The sequence below is a fragment of the Diadema setosum genome, chromosome 1 (assembly GCF_964275005.1).
Source record: "Diadema setosum chromosome 1, eeDiaSeto1, whole genome shotgun sequence".
Classification (NCBI taxonomy): domain Eukaryota; kingdom Metazoa; phylum Echinodermata; class Echinoidea; order Diadematoida; family Diadematidae; genus Diadema; species Diadema setosum.
In genome coordinates, this window is record NC_092685.1 from 10,641,174 (window position 1) to 10,662,755 (window position 21,582).

Below are 21,582 nucleotides of genomic sequence, written 5' to 3' on the forward strand. Positions count from 1 at the left end.
TGAAGACCCTGATATGGACTTAATAGGAACGATTTCAGAATGAATTTTAATGGCGTAATACTTGGTGCAAATAAGATACTGTCATCAAGGGAATTCCATAATTTAAGACCAGCATAATATTATGTAAAAATAGAATTGGGAGAATGGTTTTCGTCAACAGGAAGTGAAATTCGTTGGATATTTATGAATTTATTAATTTCTTTATAATTTTTCTTTATATTTTTGGAACATGTCAGAGAAAATAGGAGGCACATGATTTTCTAGCTTATACATGAAATGATGCAGGTAATAACAAAGGTTACCAGATCGTACGATGGAGAGATTTTATGCATATTTCGTCTTCAGCTTCTATCTGCTGTTCACAAACCTTTGAGGGAAATAATGCCGCCATTCATGAAAGCTGAGCTTTAAGAATTCCTTCAATGCCCATTAAAATGAGTCATTCGATATTCGTTTTGATATAAGTAGACGTTCTTATGCTCCTATGATATGAACATAAGTTGAGTTGGCCAAACATGCTTCTTATGCCTGTTTGTCGCGTGTAGTTTCGATCTTTTTGTATCATGTTTGTGCCCATGTACTAAGTAAGATTGCACAGTTGTAAAATCTGATCACTTTTTTTTTTTTTTTTTTTTGCGGAAAACAAATAGGCCCTCGGTTGAATGCCCAAGATGAGCGAACTTGATGATTTAAATATAATGACAGCTAAGATCCATTGGGTGAAATATTCAGCTATATTGATCAACTGTGACTATCGCCTATGAAATTATCTATACAGCTTTATTATAGGAGAAAAAATAACCTTGATAATGTGCATGGTAAAATCACATGCAGTATTGAGGATTTGCCCTGCTGACGTGACATCACTGACTAGTCATGATCCACTTAATGCCACTACGTAAACACATGATCAATGTTTGACTGATAATATCTTTTTTTAGGGGACGCTTAATTGTTTCGTTGTACTGCCTACATTTTAACTCCAGACATGGTATCAAGATTACGATCGAGCAGTAGAGAGTCAATGAGTGAGCGTAACGTAAAACCATTCAATGACAATATTTTCTTTTTTCGTAGTGATCCTTGAGGTTTTCGTATTGACGGAAGCTATAACAGAATGATGATGTCATAAGGCATTCACCTTTGTAGTTGGTTTCGGCAGTAAACATGCAGTGTCTGTGCTTGTGTATTGAAAGCATATCATTTTCAGTTAGCATTACCTTCCCTTTTCCATAAGCAGAGTATATCATACGGACACAAAGCAAAACGACCTTGGAAAATATTTACATAAACAACTGTATATATTCTTCTTCATGTAAATGGTCCACTTTATATAGTACAAGTCAGTTTCGATCCAGAAAGGGACATTCCAATGACTTTGCTATTGTAACTTAATTATTAGATAATATTGCCGAATCATTTTCAAATGGACAAAACTTCATTTGAGTATTAATGGAGTCTTTGAAACCATTTGATACCATAGATCGCGATATTTGATTTATAAGTTAATATACGGTGTTCATGGTTTAGCACTTTCATCGGGTCATTGATTAGTCATCTAGTATATTATTCAAAGCAATATGTATCAGTCAAAGAAACATTCCGAAACATTCCGATATAGGCTATATCCTTAATCCAACATCGCACATACTGTTCCCAATGGATCAATTTTGGGCCCTTTGTTGTCCCTTTAATATATCAATGACGAAATACATTTCTTCAACAAATTGTAAAAATTCATTTTTTTTTTTCGCGTATGACAGGAATATTTCTAAACTATACGAGAACTTCAAAACACTGATTAAGACTGTAAGCACGGAAATAGACAACGTTTATCAATGGTTTATGTGCAATAGACGTTTGAACATTTTTAAAACAAATTTTACACAATGCTTTCAGCATTATATTTTTTTTTCACAAACGATTGGTTATAATTACTACTACACATTATCAATGGATTGCCTTTGATTAAACTGAGATCTACCAAATTCCTATAGGAATTACGATTTTGATTCCAATTTTACTTGGAATCATTACATTCCCAACATTTGCACGTATTTTGTCTTAAAAAAGGAAATTTTTACACATATTGAAAAACTTTGTATTTCTGAAAGCATCATGGGCTAGACGTCTGATATTCTTTAATTGCTCTCTGAATCTAAACAGTTTACATTATGGCTTAAACATTTTCACAGAAGAATTCAAGAACATCATTACAAATGATTTTTATTGATAAATTCATACCTGCACTATTAGGTTTACCTATACTCATCCGGCCTACTCTTAGCGATTGTAAGGTTTAACGCCTTTACATTGCAATATAACATAATACGTTCCGGCGACATCATATTCACATACATGCAGTTGTAATACGTGCTTCGACAGATCAACATCATCCCAGCATGCACAGCGCACAAACCGGCATACCAAGGTATAATCCAAAGAGGTTCTATTACATTATAGAACCTCTTTGGTATAATCCCGTAGCTGTTTGTCCATGAAGCTAAATTGGGATGGGTGTGCGACAGGAGGTGACACTGTTAGAATTAGAGTAGGTGACAGTGAAAAAGAAAAAAGAAAGCTGTATGTATATTTCTAAACAAAAAGTGAATGTGCAAGTAAAATTCAGGGCTGGGTTTCAGGAAGGTGCATCCCTCTGATGACAGATAAGGCGGCCTCCTGGAAAGCAGCAATTGATGGTGCTGTGACTGCAAGAGGGGTAGGTATATAGTTCCATGTCCTGATTGTGCGGGGATAGAAAGAGCATTTGTTTGTCAGTGGTTCTAGCAGGAACTTCACACTTTAGTTTGTGATTGTGTCTGCTGAAATATCTAGCAGGGGTTATAAAAGCTGGAAGACTGTCCGATATTGACATGATGGTGCATGGTGAATCTTGGAGAACACGGTGTATTGTGCAAGAAGTCTGCGAGTGTGTAAAATGTCCCATCCCAGCTCTTTGACAAGTTCTGAAGCAGAGGTACTTCTGCGATGTGGTTGCGCTTGTTGGTGATGATGAGAGCAGAATATATCTTGACGTTAAAACCCATCAACCACTAAAGAGTTGGATGACCAATCTGCTAGCTTCTTGAGATCATCTTGGAGGATGCATGTCAGATGAACCTATAGAGTGGATGCTCCGGTAAATGACTGTCATCGGCAAAGAGGTGCATTTTAGATTTGATGTTGATGTTTATGCTGTTGATGTAAAGCAGGAGTAGGACCAGGCCGAAGACCGAACCCTGGGGCACTCCAGAAGTGACAGGCATCCAAGACGAATGAGTCCCGTTCACTATGACTGCTTGCTGCCTAATCATAGGAGTGACTTAATCCACTACGGGATGAACATGAGACAACGTGATGTTATGGGACGGAATGGGCAAACGCAATAGGCTGTGATTGCCGTGGATGCCGTGTCAGATTTTTATACTGTCAAAAATTGCTTCGACTGTCCCGATGCTAATGAGAAACCTTGTAGGCCGTATAACGGAGTTAGCGCAACAAAACGAGACGGCACTAACAGGCCGTAACAAACTTGAAGGTGGTCCGTAGTGGAACGCGACTGAAAGCCAGACCATCGGGCGCCGTGAGAACAGCTAATGAATAGAATGTAAGAAAGAAGTTGATTTAGAGGAGAATATCATGTTTGTGTCTCTGATAGTAGCACCATTTTTTTTCGCGCCATCAACTTTCAAACTCTGTGTTCTGATATTCACACCTCCCCACCCCAGTACCCCGTCTGCGTGTGAACCCCTTTCACTCACTCCACAGTCCCCTAAAACTACACAAGTCAATTCGACACATTCACCACGCAAGGTAATCAGTTTGCTTCATTAGATGCCGTTCAGGTAATCTAATTTTAGTGTCTTTTGTTTTTAATTATTTCGTTGCAATTACCGCTGCGTTGCTGATGTGTATTCATGGCATGCATAGATATTCTATTTCAATTACTTTTTTCTTTTTTTTTTTCTTGGTTTCGCCGCCGTGCATGTTGTTTATGTCACGTTTCTGTTTTGACTTTCTTTTGTTTTGCTTGAATTTATTTTGTTCAAGTTTTGTTCCAAATCGGTTGGTTTTTGTTGTTGTTGTTGTTGTTGTTGTTGTTTTTGTTGTATTGATTTCTAAATTCTTGGCGAAGACCCGTCCAAAAAAGCTGAAAGCCTGATATTGATATTAAAGCAATTAAAGTGAACCAGGCTACGTCTGGTGGCTCCTCCTCCCTGTCACGATTATAATGCGGCATTCTACCAGTCGGGCACATACGAGGCCGAGACAATTTCAAGATATACATTAAAAAATGTCGAGGGTAATTACCCCCTGGGCAATTACTCCGGATCCTTCCCTTGACCCTAACCCAACCCTAATCATGAAACTAATCCTAACCCTAAACCAAACTCTAACCCTTAACTCGAACCCTAACCGTATACTCTAACCTTACCACCAGACAGGATTAGCCGAGGGTGATTGCCCTGATACGATATATATATTCACCACACAAACACACTCACGCGAACAAACACACACAAATATATATGTATATATATATATATATATATATATATATATATATATATATATATATATATATATATAATATATATATATATATATATATATATATATATATATATATATATATAGATACATTAAGCTGTCAGTATCATTTACCACTACTGCCATTGCATCTATAAATACCATTTCTCCTTTGAAAAAAAGAAAGAAAGAAAGAAAGAGACAAAAGGATTCACAGAAGATTACGTTCTTCAGGCTTAGTGTTTTTCCTGGAATACTTCTATTGACAATAATGCAATTTTAGGTGAAATTCGAAATAGATGAGAAAAATGACCAACAAGTACAAGCACGTTCATGGAACATGAAACCCTATACTCGATGTGTTCCTCCCACACGCACGCGCGCACACACATGACCAAGCACGCCACCAGATTAAAGTGTATACCTATTGCAAGTACACGAAGGATCAGCCTTAATGAGCTCAGAAGAGCAGATTGTCGTAAGATAGGCATTACCCATCATTTTGGGTGTAGCGTAACTATAATCCACATATTCTATTTCTATTTTTATTCTTTATTTCATGCTAAGTCAAAAATTTAAGAAACAAATCTTTGTGGAAATCGTTTCCTAGGGTAAAATCCTACTGCATAAAATTATTTAGGATGAGCCCATTACCATTATGGTGTCGCCAATGTGGCGCCGAACGGGATTGCAAAAAAATGAGGAAACAAAAAACAAAAACAAAAAACAAAAACAAAGCCAGAATTAGTAGAGTAAAAAAAAAATTCTTCTTTAATGCTCTGTGTTCTGCTCACAATCCTTATCTCAAAGCGTGGTCATGGTCACAGCCTGATATGTACTTGCATGAATTCAGATCAAATGGATATGAAGCGTGTTTATATTATTGTAGATTTGCATCTGCAGACACACGTAAGAAAGTATTTCAGGGCAGCCATACAAAATAACAGACGAACATGCGCCCTCAATAATGTGTGACCCACTCCATAATGAGGCTGGAGAGGGAGGGGCAACCCATGTATCTGGCATAATACCTGCTATACGCGTTGTCCCTCGTTTTCTCGATTCATGGTTACCGTTTGTTATTCCGAATGTTCGTTGATCCGAAAATGAAATATGGTTAGTTATTCCGAAGGTTCGTCAATCCGAAAATGAAATAACGTTGATAATTGTGAAGATCCCTCATCACGTACCGTCTCTATATTTTTGGGTTAACCAACATCTTGGTATAGAGAATATGTGTGTTTTGGAATAACGAACCTTATTTCATTTTCCGATTTTAACAAACCTTCGGATATATTATGTTCGCACTTCATGAGTTGTTTCAGAAGGAAAAAAAAAATACAATTTTATTATGATGTAGAAACGGCACATGTCGCAATCACCATGTGTATAAATGACAGGATTTTATAACAACCCTTTTTCTCAGTAAAACAAAATATTTTCATCATTTATACTATACACTCGATATTGTACCACATTCTGCATATAGATAGGCTGCCATGAAAGTGACGCACCGATCGTTCTGTTGAAGTATCACATTGTACACTATGGACCAATCATAATGTTAGTGCACTTATACAGAGATTTTTTTATTTTTTTTAAATAAAGGTTACATGATCGTGAAGGAATACTAGATATTGGTGGTGCTTCTTATTTAGTGGAAACCTATTTGATTGCGCTTCCTATCAATCTGTGTTCATATATTACGTAGATAGAAAAGACAAGTAATGACAAAGTAAAGAAAAGAAAAGAAAAAGAAAAGAAAAGAAGAGAAGAAATTATATGAACAGAGTGGCTGGAAAAAATATCTAAAAAGCAACCATTGCTGAATATAGTAATTACCATTATGTAATCATGAGTCATTTTTTGCATAGAAATTCAAGCGTTTGAAATACTATAGTATCTAAAAAGAAGGAGATAACTAAAGTTTATAAGGTTCTCGTATTCATTAATATTGGAATATCTTTCGAACTGAAGACTAGTTATGTTTTTAAACGCGCAGCAACACAAGCTACTGTAAGCTAACCTAAAAGAATATCCTGTATTTAACTTAGGTTCATGCAAGTGGACAAAAAGAGCAAATAGCACGGGCCGAACCTAGCCAGGTATACCACACTACAAATTACCGCCAGATACAGGTTATATAAAGTGGCTTGTGTTAATAGTTTAATCCCGCATTAAAAAGCAAATCCTTTAATTTGCATTTGAGAATAGGTATGTAAAAGGAGGAACACCCGGTATTGCTTCGGGGAGATCACTCCAAAATCTCGCCACCGAAATCACGATTGTTTTCTTTGCGAAGATGTGCGGGTAAAATAATGGCAACACTCTAAAACAAACTACATTGTACTATACTATTCTTTACTGCTTTAGATTTTGCTGCTATTTTGATCTACATTCAAATGTTATAATCTCAGACATGTCTGCTGTACAATATGTACATGAGTGCCACTCCTTGTACAGTACTTTGCCCCATTTTTACTTTTATTTCTCTGCTCAAGTTGTAACCTGCTAAAAAAAAATGTCCTCTTGGTTAATACCCTTACACATGTCCTTTTCCAATCTTAAATGCATGCTCTTTGTAGATACATTCGTCAGTACTTGCTGAAGATGACTTTAAGGAGTATCGGGTGCACTTGCCGATATAATGTCATTAAATGGTGACCTCGTATTCTGATCCTCTTGTACGTATTTGCATATCTTATTTGACGTTGGTGTAAATAACGTGCCAGTCAATTATGCACATTCTGATTATTACACTATAAAAACAGGTAATGCTCACGTCTGATGCCAATGCTGATATTGTTTTTCATTTCGCACTTTGATGTGATTTTAAAAGTCTCAGTGAACAGTTTGACCTTTTCAGTAATGAGCTGAAATTCAAACAAGGTGTTATTTCTTCTTTTGTTCTTTTTTTTTTTGGGGGGGGATTGTTTTTTGTTTTAGGCAGATGACATATTTTTTTTTTGGGGGGGGGGGGGGCGGGGGTGTATAAACACATTTTGTATATATTTTTACCGTACAATAATATGTCTTTTACATATACATTTCTTTTGACGTTCATGAGGTGCTTAGCAGCATATTTTGTTTATTATGCTCGTTTCATATAGAATCATATACTGCAAAAAAAAAAATGTGATTACAAGAAGAATACAGAGAATGCAGTAATTTTGATTTTGATGAGAGAAATTGTGAAAAACACTTTTTTCAACCACGGTAAATAATGAGTAAAAACAACCTTTACACAGCACCAAACTTAAAAGGTTATAACATTGAAATTGGGTACCGAAACATACATACACACACACACACACACAAACACTTCGCACAGAACATGAGTAAAGGCGCAGGCCTAACACGGCAGGACAATAATATTCTCCTTTGAATGCTATATCTCAAAGGCAAAAAAGATAATTTTTTACACTCATCTGAGCAATGTTCGACCACTTGGGTAAAAATCTTTGCCCAAATCCAAGCATGTCACCTTTTAACCCTTGTCTAGAATATCTCCGTAAACATTTTTCTTGTTTAATTTTAAAAAGTGAAAGCTATCACAGCATGTTAATGATGCAAGGGGCAATAACGTGGTTCAAATCCATGTACACGAGGTTGCCAGTGTCGTACTATGAGCAGCCCACTTGGACCAGCCATTGACCACAACATAATAATTCCAGCGCTATATATATAGTTTGTGTATGGTCATTCTACTCGTCATCATATCAATATCGTATCAAAGTTCGTGATGCTGCATTCTTCGTTGTACGGCTGAAGTTAGTCAAAGTCCATGTCTCATGGCGCTTGAATGAAGACCGTCTGTCATCGATCCTCACTTTCTCGGTTTGAGCTCGTCTACAGCAGCGGTAGCGCCCCCAGACACGGCGCTGACATCCTCACAGCCTTGTCCCGCTGGCGTTTTTTTTTTAAAGACGGCACAGATTGGGGAATGGCGCGTGTTAAACCTACGGGAAAAACGTTGGGTTAGGGTTTTTGGTTATGGTTAAGGTTAGGGTTAGGGTTAGGGTTGGGGTTAGGGTTAGGGTTAGGGTTGGGGTTAGGGTTAGGGTTTGATGGTTACGGTTAGGATTAGGATTAGGGTTAGGTTTAGGGATAGGGTGCCCAATAGATTTTTAGGGTCCCCAATCTGCGCCGTCTAAAAAAAAAAACACGCGTCCCGCTGTCGCACTTGCTACATTACCTTACCCGCATTTAGCTGCATGCTTTGTTTAATAGTAGCAAAGCGAAAGTATGTATTCTAATAGTCTATTTATCTCCACACTGACTACCAGCGGCAGACGGTTTATTTTCGCCCCACATTTCACTGCTCGTCTCTGATCTGTCTTTGCCGCCATCATGACAAACAGGATCTTCAAGAACAGTCGTTTGAGATTCTCCTCCGCAGTTTTTACACGGTTCACGTGGAGATAGAGCTGTAAAGAGTCGAGGAAAGAAGGAAAAATGTACCAAAACACATAAACGAGAAGCACAAGCTTAAAACTTCAATACAGTTACATCGAAATGAACCCACAATTTACAAGGGTTTCCATAATGCATGTACCCACCTTTGTTAAAAAAAAAAAAAAAAAAAAAAAAAAAAACTAACTTGATTAGAGGTATGATACAACATCAACTTCAAAGTCTACTTGGCAGTGATAATACCCTGTAACAAAAACAAACAAACAAACAAACAAACAAACAAACAATATCTGGTATGTCTATCCATGGCATGATTGTGTCAGAAAGTGTGTACGTAATGTTTGCACTAAAACTATTTTTCTGATGATTCAATATCAAGATGATAACTTTTGGCATCTATTGGGTAAAATGAAATGGCACACGGGCGTTGCACCAATGCATCAAAAACACCCAAAGAAATACGCTCCCCAGCTTCAAGTGCCTCTTTAAACACACTCTATTAATGAGATCATTGATTATGGGTTTGAGACGGACAACAAGCATACATCAGGCATATACAATCGAGAAATCTTACCGCACAGGTTGTTGACACATACGTGGTGCACTGAAGGACATTTACTGCACGACCGCCCCCGTACATATGGTCTTTTGCCCACGTAATTCCCGCTAAAGGTAAAAAAAAAAAAGAAAGAAAGAAAGAAGAAGAAATGATATAGGTTTAAGCGAAATGAACATGATGAAGGACAAAAATCATTCACTATTAAGAATGAATTGAAGTATGATTGGACAAGTACACGGAGGTATAGAAAACTGAGATCTAGTTAAGGGATCAGTGGCAGCGCTGTGGCAGCGTGGAAACGTCTCTAAACTGTAAAATTGAAGATTATGATTTTGAATTCTGTTTGCTTGTTTACATGTTTTGACAGGCTTTTCTGTCTGTATACTCTCCCCTACCATAATAGCGTAATAAATACTGTACCTACATTGAAATGGTAAGACCAACGTGGCAGGTAAGGGTATCTGAAAGAGCAATGCTGACAATGAAAATGTTGCCCCGTGAATTGATTTAATGTGATCGTGTTTTCTGGTGATGTCTAAAGTGTTACTCTAAATGCACACTATATATTCACTCGATAATCATTTGCTGTTTAGTGCATCAGAGAAATGGATATTTTTGTCCTCAAGCCAAAAAGAAAGGGGAAAAAAAGAGAGATCGAATTGTTCATGAAATCAACAATCTCACCCTTCGCCGTAGTTGCAGACTAATATTGTAGCTGGAGACCAGTCTAAGTTCTCCAAGGTCGAACACACAGCGACGGCGCAGCCAACGTGCGTCGTTTCAGCCCACATCATCTATCACAGTATAAATGAAGAGATGAAATCGAAAGGATTAATAGTATTGGTTGAGATGAGAATTCAGCCTTTAACTTTTTGCGAGATACTTAGAAACCACTTTGTGGAATGTTGAAAAGCATACAATTCTAAGAGGAAGTCAAAGTTTATATGATGAAATCATAATAAAAGGAGGGTCCCACCCTTTATTAGAATCGCTGTTTTGGATATCTCAGCCATTTCATAACCAATTTTTATCAAATAAACTTTGAATTCCTCTTAGAATTACATGCTATTTCATAAGAGGTTTTCAGTATCTTCAAAAAATCATCATCAAAAACGTTGGAAACCTGACGCACTATCCCAACTGAAGCTGTACCATCCCTTTAACGATATACTTACAGAGAAATTGTAGGTGACCATTGATGAGCAGCAGGCTTTCCAAAAGGAGTCCTCAAAAAGTATTCAAAACAATAAAAAAAAATCAGACTTCTATATTTCATGTGATACAAGCTAGGGGATATCTTTTTTTAAATTCAAACTTATCAGTTATCAAAGTGACGACAATCATGTAAGCTGGAAAGCAACTCAACTGAAGAGGGCGCGAACTAACCCTGAATTAAGTGTATTTTCTTCCATGATATGTTAATATACTTTTTTTTTTTAAATGTCAGGCTACCTTATGTATTTCCAGCAATGAATTACCGGAGAAAGATTTTTCTTTTATGGCAAATACTTAAAGGCATAATTTACTATTTGCAGGTGAAACAAAAACTCAGCATTAGTGCTTCAAAATAGTTCTAAAATGTGAGTTAGGGATAGAAACAACCACTGTAAAATTTTGAATGGGTAAAATCGATGTTAAGCATCGTTAAATATACAAAATGTGAACAATAGTTATGATAAAAATGTTTCCAGACTAAACCGTCTACAGTTACAGTTTATTGAGAAAAATACAGATATCTTCTTATATTTCAGGCGTTATCGTGAAAATTATGATAGGATGTTTTATGGCACAACAGACCTACACATATGCATTAAATGTCATATCTTGAAAAAATTTTAAAGCACTGTTCCCAAGGGTAAACAGGACCTTTTAGCAACATTTAAGGTTGGGTGAGGAAAGTAGGCCTACCTGCGTGTAATGACCGCAAACTCCGCTACACGTGTTGTTGGCAAAGTGGTAATCCTCCGCCTCGCTGTACCAGTTTTCTACCATTCCGTAGTGGTCCCATCCTGTGCCCGAACCGGCCCAGATGTTCTGACCTACCCACGAATACGGTGATATATTTTTGGGATTGCCGTGACCATACTTGCACCGATCAGCCCACTGTTGGGCCATTTGGGCCAAGCTGCCATCCCACTGCTGAAACAAAGAAATATATAGTATTTGTTATTATTTAATCTGAGCACGTTTCATTCTTGTTGTCCCTTATAAGTTGCAGTTCTTCATTCCGAAGGTTCGTTATTCTGCACGTTCATTAATCCGAGAAAAAAAAAACTTTATTCCAAAAGTTCGTAAATCCGAAAACGAAAAATGTTCGCAATTTAGATGAATATATAGTACGCACTTTTTTTCCAAGGAACCTTCGAAATAACGAACCTTTGAAATACAAATTGTCAGATCAACTAACCTTTTTTGACCTTATGCTCATGTCGTATGGTTTATGTCTCCTTTCAACATCTCAAGACAGTCACTAAATGTGTGGTCTAACTTTTGTAAAATTCTGTCAAACGCCTAAAGTGCAGTAGATTTTGAGGTCGGTGAGCTATACAAAGAATAATATAGGATGACTTTGACCTAGGTATCAACGTTAAGATCACACTCACTTCTAAATCTTATTCTACTAAACAAATTCTGAATTTATACGCATTATTATTTCTGAATAGCTACCCCACCGCATGCATGGGTTCTGACTTTTCTAATAATGTTATCAGTGGTTACTTAACTGTCATCCACCATCCATCAAATCATTTTGATGAATCTCACTGAGTGTCAAAATGTCCAATTTGTCACCCTTTATTTCGTCGGGTTTTTGTTTTTGTTGTTGTTGTTGTTTTTGTTTTTTGTTAACATTTCACAAAATAACATGTGCTCTTGTCATGCCCTTATTATGTTTCAAGTTTTCTAGTTCATTCATATGCATGTACGCAGTGGCGTATCTACGGAGGGGGGGGGGGGGGCAAGGGGGGCACGTGCCCCGGGCGCCACTCCTTGGGGGCGCAAAAAAACGGGGAAAAAACCGAAAAAAAAAAGAAGAAGAAAAAGAAAAAAAAAACGAAGAAGAAGAAAAAAGAAAAAAGAAAAGAAGAAGAAGAAGAAGAAGAAGAAGAAGAAACTCGCCCGGAAAGGGGGGGGGGGGGAGGGGGGAGGGAGAATGTAGTGGGGGGGGGGGGGCAGAAAACCAAATCAAACAAGATAAAAACAAAACATGATGATGACGCAGACAAAATGACAATGTTTATTGTGTTCACACAAGAATTCCATGTTCTGTCAGATGAAATACAAAACTTTTCGGCTCGCTCCCTGCGTTCGGTCGCCAAAATTTATATAAATAAAGAAGGTAAGAACAAAACGTGATGATGACGCGGACAAAATGACAATGTCTATTGTGTTCACACATGTCATTTCATATTTAGCAAGCAAAATGTTTCACGGAGCAGCGGCTGCAATTTCTTTCGTTCTGAAGCGATCGCCAATTGGATCAAAAGAATGCGCCAACGGTTTTGAACATACGGAAAAAAAAAATCAAAAAAATCAAGCAAGATAAGAACAAAACGTAATGATGACGAGGAAATATGCAAATTTCGGCTCACTCGCTCGTACAATTTAGAGTATTTTTTTCAAGTCCACAGTTTGTTGGTATAAATTGTTATCTATAAGGCCGTCACTATTATCTTGATTAGGATTGTAAGATTAAATAAGCAAAAAATGACAAGAATTCAATGTTTTGTAAGCTGAAATACAAAAATTTTCGGCTCGCTCGCTGCGCTCGCTCGCCAAAATTTATCAAAAAAAAAAAAAAAAGAAAAGAAGAAGATAAGAACAAAACGTGACGATGACGCGCACAAAATGACAATGTCTATTGTGTTCACACATGTCATTTTATATTAAGCAGGAAAAATGTTACACGGAGCAGCGGCTGCAATTTCATTCGTTCTGAAGCGATCGCCGATTGGATCAAGAGAGGACGCCAACGGTTTCGAACATATGGGGGGGGGGGGGCAAAAAAAAAACAAATCAAAAAAGATAAGAACAAAACGTAATGATGACGCGGAAATATGCAAATTTCGGCTCACTCGCTCGTACTAATTTAGAGTACTAGTATTATAAGTCCTCAGTTTGTTGGTATAAATCGTTATCTATAAGGTCGTCACTATATTATCTTGAGTAGAATTGTAAGATTTAATACGCAAAAAATGACAAGAATTCCATGTTTTGTAAGCTGAAATACAAAAAATTTTCGGCTCGCTCGCTGCGCTTGCTCGCCAAAGGCCGTCATTATATCTTGATTGGAATTATAAGATTTGATTAGCAAAAAAATGACAAAAATTCCATGTTTTGTAAACTGAACTACCAAAATTTTCGGCTCGCTCGCTGCGCTCGCTCGCCAAAATTTATCAAAATTCATTACATTTAAATCACCCTCAAAAGACCCCTTTAAAGTGCTTGAAAAAGCATAATATCATGTGGACTTGGTTTACAGTCCCTACCGGGATGGTGTTGGGGATGAACACTTTTTCAGAAATTAGGGGCGCAATTTTCGCGCTTGCCCCGGGCGCCGTTTTCCCTAGATACGCCACTGCATGTACGGTCACTGGGCTTGTGACTGCGGTACAGGTGACTCCATGTCTGAGGAAAGTGGTTTCCTCCTCAATACGGGCGCTGCTTGCAACTAGATATCCGGCGGATCCAGTCATTCTCTCTGTAATTCTTTTGGGGGAAATGCAGCATTCATCATCTCCTGAATGACGCCATGCCTGACATGTAGATTTTCCTGTACTTTTCCCCCACAACCCCGGCCCACAACTAAATGACTGATGTGTACTGACATAGGGATTTCATTCAGAAGGTCAAGTACTGAGTACACTGTTTGTCAACGAGGAGTGCAAGGTCGTCGATGTTCCTCCTGATTACCTCCCACCCCCCCCCCCCCGCCCTCCTTCCCCTTCCGTTTGGTGGCGATCTCCACGCAGTGATTCTGCCATTGCTGCTTCGCACGCTTTTCATCGTATGCGTTTCCTGCCTTCGTTCAACGGCTCTCTCATGAATGGCTTCAAATCCTCAACCAAACGAGAATGAAACCCAAATAATATGCTAGTATGTGGATTGTGTGAATGCAGCATGTATTAGTAGAACACATCAGTGAAATGTGTGGACATTGTGCAGTCCGTTAAAAAGTTATTAATTTTTAGATGTTTGATGCCGCCATTGCTGAATGAGAAGTACAATATTTCGACGTATTGACAACACTAATATAAAAACATTACAGGGAGTGCAACATATCTTCATTTTTCTAGCACATAGAAAAAACACTCGACCTACTTTTACAAAACGGGGAATTTTTTATATTATCCTTAATATTATGTCAGCATCAACAGGAGGGGATGTGTACCTTTCACACACATTCAAATTTTGTGGAATTCTCTTGTATTTTTTCTTGATATCGCTGTCCATGACGTCACGAACTGTAGTATTCTCATCCCTTCGGCACCCAACCTTGTAAAATTTATAACTTCTGAATGGATCAATTTTCAGTGATTTTATGTTCTGCTGATATTGTTGCATTATTGCCCCTATTAAGGTGGACATTTGAACCCTGGAGTTTCGCGTTCTCTTCAAATGTAAGCGAGTTCGGAGTGATCCCATGCACATATGGGTACAAATGGCATTTCTTTTCTTCTTCTTTTTCCTCAGTTGGTTAGGCACCTCACTCATTTACAAAGCGACAGGATGTATTGGCTCCCGACGTAACAATTATGGAATTCTTCACTTATGTTCAAACAAAGGATGAACTTGTCTAGACCAGGTGACAAGAAGGACTAGTCATTTAACACTTGGTAAAGTATCCATTTCATTGGTCTGCATTGAATGCATTATCGATCCTTTTCTATTGACATTGCCAAATACCACTTTTGCCGTCAGATGGATGTGCTGGCAAGCACAATTTATGAGGACTACTTAATAATCATCACATCACAGATGCGTATCCTGGTGAATTTAAAAACGAACATGGCCAGAACATGCTCAGCAGAATCCCGAAATGGCTGATTCGTGGGCTTATCTGTTATAGGGCCATTCTCAGATTAAGTGTTCAATTCCATGTGAGTAAAACCGAAAAATCAACCACAAAGTAATACATTCAAAGATGTGTTTTCGGAAACTTCAAAACCGGTCAAATACGAAACAAAAAGTGGAACATTCTAAATGATAGCCATTCATTGAGTAAAAATGAATTGAATTAGAGCATCATATATGATTTTTGATCACCAATCAGATACGTTACCGTAAATTTACATGTTGTAATGGACTCCTAACTCTGAATTAAATTTATTGTTTTGATCCAATTTCTGTTCAGGAAAAGACATCTGTCCCCCTAAAGATATTGGGGTTTTTCAAGAGGTAAAGATGTTGTCATCCCTTGCTAATTGGTAGAAATTATTTCTGTGTGGTAGGTTGAAATATGCTTTTTGCTGAAATGAAATATAACCTTAAGATTCACTTTGTATTTTTAGCAAATTTCGCTTACAAATAAAGTTTCGAATCCCACAAATCATGCAAAGGGAACGATCCGATCTGGAATTTCCACAGGAAGCAAATATGAATTGCTTTCCTGGGGAAATAAGTATTGAAAAACATCGAATCACCTTTGGTAACGTATCTGGTAAAATATAAGTAATAATTTTAGTTGTGTATGAATTAATAAATATCACCTGTTTAATTATTTACCTCATGAATTGATGTAAAACTGAATGATGTAAGCCCAAATTAACCATTTTAAACATTGTACGTAATATTTAAATTATGAAATATAGTGGAAAAGAGCCCTAAATGTGAAAGCTGAGTTCTTCATTCACAGAATATTCTCATCTTACGTCTGAATGTATTTATCCATCTGACTATAAATATTCATTAAGTTTTGATGGATAATGCAAACAAGGTTTAAAAAATATATTTTTGCAGGCACTTAGAAGGAAGTAGGTACAGTCTCTATGAACTCGATAAGCTAAACAGTTGTTTGACCTATGGTAACGTATTTGGCTCATCCCTTTTAATGAAAATGAATAAATAATTGTTCAACTATTCAATGAATCTTGAGTAGTTCTTCATATTTTGAAAAACACTAGAATAAATATGCAACAGAACACTGAAACTTTTCTCGGAAGCGTTTCATAAACTAATTTTTACTCTTTCAAAGTTTGGTAACGTATCTGGCGTACCGCAAATGAATCTGTCGGTGAAGTTACAGAGCAATTTCTACTGAATATTCTTCATTTGAACATAACTTTGATTTTTTATGGAAGCGTCATTCTATGCAGAATTGTTTTATGAACACTTTGTTTTACATAACATTATTTGTCACCGTGGGTGCCCTGAATTATACGTAACGTATCTGCTAAATCTGAAAAGCAAAAAACTGATATGCTGAATCTTAGCTTCGTCTTGTAAAATAAACGTTGAAAGTTGTTGCATAGAATATGAAAGTGGCTGGGTTTTATAGAATAGAACTTTGGAGTTTATGAGCACACAACGATTTGTTTGTAAAAACATTTACAATTTCTTTTCAGCATCTTGATTATGTGGTAACGTATCTGTCGGAAAACTTGGCATTAAGTTGTGAGACACTGACGCACAAGGAAAAATCATAAGGAAGTGTTGCTCTTTTTCACCTCTCTGTCCTTTTGGTGTAAGAATATAATCCTGAGGTCCAACAAAACGAAGCATGTAATGTGTAGGGATGAATTTTGACCAGATTTGATCCCCAGAAAGCACAAGACCAATGAGCAAAATTCGGTCACGTATCTGGGGTAACGTATCTGTGGTAACGTATATGGTCGATCATATTATTATGAGAGCGATATCTACCAAATATTTCTCACTTGTACTAAACTTTAATGTTGAATCGATGCGTCATTCCGAGGAGTAATGTATAATATACAATTTGTCTGACATTGCATTATCTGTCGCAGTGGGTGGCGTGAAAAGTATGTAACGTATCTGTCCAAATAAAAGTGTAGAAAACCGATATTTCAAACATTGTACTGTATTCTCAATAAAGAGCTGTTGCACAAAAAATCTAAGTACTTGTAGTGTATGAAGTATATCCTCAGGGTTTCATATACACAGGGTCATTGCATAGTCTTGTTATTTTCGCAATGCTGTAACACTAAAGAAACTGGTAACGTATCTGGCGGTGAATTTGGCGACAGGTTTCAAAAGGCTATAAAAAAAGAAGTCAATATAAATTTTGGAACTTTTTGAGTATTGTGATTAGCACATATGATATGCTCATCGTCCATGAAAATGATATTTGGAAAGTATGTTTGTGGACGGAGAGGAGCAATAAAACGTAATTCTGAAATAGCCGGCGACACTGCGTTTTGGGGGTCTTAACGAAGTTTAACAGCAAAATTTTATACAAAAAGGCAGACAACCGCATTTGATTGTGTTTATTTTTAACAAATAAAGTCCTCGTGATATATTGTAAACATTTAAATAGTATATGATAGGTTTCAGGGAACCGCAAACTGTCATGGAATGTCGGCGACACCAAAATTCCGTATTTGAACGCTTTTACTGAGAATGGGCCTATAATCAGTCACTAAGGTCTTGTATGTTGTGAATCGGATAATGATTGGGTTTGGAGTATTTCCTTTTGAATGGTCCTTGGGGTGATAGTGCTTCGGGCTTTGCATGTTGTTCTCATTTAGGAGTGCATTCAGTTCTTGGCTCAGTTAGCACCAATGTTTCGGGCTATGTCCTTCTCAATCAAGAGTACATTCAGACGCTTATTAGCCAAGTCAAAAATGACGTCAAGTGTTTCTGACGGATTACCTGACACACCACAGAATAACAGGCGCGCGCTCCTGCTGTCCAGGCTGCTGTTCTTCAATGCTTGTTTGAATGTTAAACATTCCCCTCCCCCCCCCCCCCCCCCTCCTCCCCCCATCTCATCAATGTTTTCTGTCAGGAGTTCTTGTTCTCGTCGAATCTAGCTAGATCCAGTGAGACGCCATCATGAAATGGATCTTGTGTAACTTATTGTATCACTGCCTCCACCATCACAGGTTTCATGAAATTATATGTACTTACATGTATATATTGTAACACCTCATCTGAAAACATAGTTTCCTTCATTCACGGTTGCAGATAGGACGAATATTGACCTCCTTCGCTTGGTTGAGCAACTGCGCTGTGGTCCTGCGTATTGTTCGTGATTTTGTCGGAGAAGTTGATTGGAGCCGATAATTCAATTGACCGTTGGTCGTTTTCGATTTGGGGGTTTTGTAGGAGACAACCCGCTGGTCCCTTTCTCCCTTTATTACTCGAAATGAATTCCAAGGGTCACCGTTGAAATATGTTGAAGTAGATAAATAGCAGTCTTTGCATTAATTCTGAAGTATATCAGTTCAAATCAGTGTACAATGTATTTTGACTCTTCGGCAATTAACAACTACAACGTTTGGATATAATTGACTTGTCAGATATTTTATCCGACAAGTTCCTTCATGAAATGCCCCCCAGCCTGGTGCATCACAAACTCGTGTCTTAAATAAACAGAACTCATCATTTTGACCTCCACTTATTATAGACTCTTGCACATGCATAATAACGGGTGCTGTTCGTTATTCCGAAGATTTGTTCATCCGAAAATGAAATTCGGAAAAACGAACCTTCGGAATAACGAACCTTCGGAATAACGAGCTGTAACCCATAATAACACGGCCTATGTATGAATGTATGTATGTATATACATATATATATATATATATACACATATATAATATAATGTTTGTTTGCTTGTGTGTGTGTGTGTGTGTGTGTGTGTGTGTGTGTATTTGCCACTGTCAGCTGTGTCAAACCTAAAGTGTTGTGATGGATCACAACCAAATAAAATGATAATTATCATTATAAGCAAGATATACGGGTAAATTCCTTGTGATCAATGGGAGACAGCTACAAGAGCAAAATATTTAACCCCTCGGTTCCTATATCACTTTGATTCTATATAGTAAGCCCTATATCATACGGAGGATGAATGTTCTGCAAGATGTGTCTGCCAATCCGTTAAAATAAACAATATTTTCAATCGGGACAAGAGATAACGGTGCTACAACACCCCCCCCCCTTTCTCTCCTAAATATACTTAAGCACTTTCTTGATACCAGTCTTAATATTATGACGTCTAAAATCTCACATTTGTTATGGACGCTGGTCTTCAGGAGACGCAAGATATCTCTTTCAGATCATGAAAGACAAAGATTGCTGGAAAACGTATCCTTATAGTCACATTCTCCTGGTATACACGGCCAAATAGTGCCTGTTCCATTATTGTTATGTTTGTTGTATTATGACATATTTCATAATTATGTAGGCATTCTAAAATAATAGTAACCTTTGTTCATAGTGTGCTTGTATTATCAGAAGCATATTATCAATTTTAATGCAAAATCGGTATCTAAATAAATTTAATATGAATATATTTTATTGGTATATTGGTATTGTTGCTGTCTTCATTCCAGTGTTCCACGTCCTACAAGCTTGGCTTTTTAGTGAACATTCTTTTCCGTCGTTACGATGATTATGTAGGCATTCTAAAATAATAGTAACCTTTGTTCATAGTGTGCTTGTATTATCAGAAGCATATTATCAATTTTAATGCAAAATCGGTATCTAAATAAATTTAATATGAATATATTTTATTGGTATATTGGTATTGTTGCTGTCTTCATTCCAGTGTTCCACGTCCTACAAGCTTGGCTTTTTAGTGAACATTCTTTTCCGTCGTTACGATGATTTTTTTTTTTAGTACCATGACAAAGTGTGCATTGTTTCTTTTTTTTTATTGTCATGATATATTCAAATATGTTCGATGAACTGTCCTTATCAGATGAATGAAAGTCAAATTGGCAACTTGTAAGGGCTTTGAATCATTTTTTTTTTTGTCTTTGATGGAAATAAATAATCTACTGAATTGAATTGAATTGAATTGATCTAGGGAGTCTTACCTAACTTGATTGACTGATTGAAACCTCACTTTATAAAACTCTGAGTCTGATCTGAGTAGAGACGCGCGCAGTACCATATTCAACCTTGAACCACACAAATCTTTCTTCAGATATTTTCTTGTATATTACATGAATATGCCCGAATATGCAGCTTTAAGACGTTTGAATTTTTATCGCAAAGCTAAACAAGCGTGTGCTTCGCACGGGGCAATAATCACATCCTTATGAATATTCATAGTGTACATGTGTTCAATATCTAAAATATTTTTTACAATATTTGTTGCAATAATTGATAATCATAATTGTATCAATGTCAGTAAAGGTTTCTTACCAGTTGAACCATGTTGGCGGCCTCTGGATTGACCATGCCCCTGAATTCATTATGTGCACTTAAAAACACCATCTTCTCTCCGGGAGAGAGGCGGTTCCCTCTCGGCTCTCCTCTGGGGGGAAGGAGGCTCTCGAGGCCCTTGCACCCTTCCCGAGTCTCAAAGTCTCCTCGGGATCTTTCAGTTTGTCTCTCTGCTTCCGGGGTCATACCAAGCATGCTTGTCGGAGGGGCATGAGGTATAGTGCCGGATAGGTCCATGTTAGCATTGCCCAGTGTGTGCGGTTTGATAGTACAATGTCGACATTGCAGTAATGTGTCAGTAGTGTTGGTCAAGGTCGTGGATGTCCCGACACTCGCCGTCAACTCGAGAGTACAGTCGTATAGTCCATTATCCGGCTTCCAGGATCGTCTATTTTCTCCAAGACTATGTCTACCCTCATAGCTGTTTCCTCCCTCAATCTTGCCAACCGTACACGCTATAAAAGCTAAGACCAGGACTAATGATATTCGACGAAAATTTTTCATTTTTTAGATAACTTGCTGGATGTACCACTTCAAACACGTACGGGAAGTGATTTGTGGCGTTGATGCTACCTCATCGTATAAACAGTTACTGAAAGGGGTCGTTCAAAAGTTTGCCAAGACACGGTTAAGATGATAGGAATTATCTCAAAGGTATAAAGGTTACGTAAGAGAATGGTCCATAGTTCTCCTGCGCGTGCTGTTTACCCCGAACATATCCGATG

General features: G+C 37.5%; 1 protein-coding gene across 1 annotated transcript; it reads right to left on the reverse strand.

The window, feature by feature from the left end:
• Window positions 1-3,110: 3,110 nt before the first annotated feature.
• LOC140236300 (GLIPR1-like protein 1) lies at window positions 3,111-21,094 on the reverse strand. Its single transcript, XM_072316257.1, has 6 exons — window positions 20,837-21,094; window positions 11,411-11,641; window positions 10,187-10,296; window positions 9,518-9,609; window positions 8,361-8,436; window positions 3,111-3,306 (listed from the first exon to the last, which is right to left on the reverse strand). Exons 1-6 carry the CDS (start codon window positions 21,092-21,094, stop codon window positions 3,111-3,113), a joined length of 963 nt encoding a protein of 320 aa, XP_072172358.1.
• Window positions 21,095-21,582: the final 488 nt, after the last annotated feature.

Bases quoted from the DNA above. Each gene is read 5' to 3' on its own strand.
- LOC140236300 (XM_072316257.1), bottom strand. From the start codon at position 21,094: ATGGACCTATCCGGCACTATACCTCATGCCCCTCCGACAAGCATGCTT. The intron at 11,642-20,836 runs GTAAGAAACCTT...TCTTTGTTTCAG, and splicing joins CCGCCAACATGGTTCAACTG to CAGTGGGATGGCAGCTTGGC. The intron at 10,297-11,410 runs GTAGGCCTACTT...ATACTGTGATAG, and splicing joins TTTGCGGTCATTACACGCAG to ATGATGTGGGCTGAAACGAC.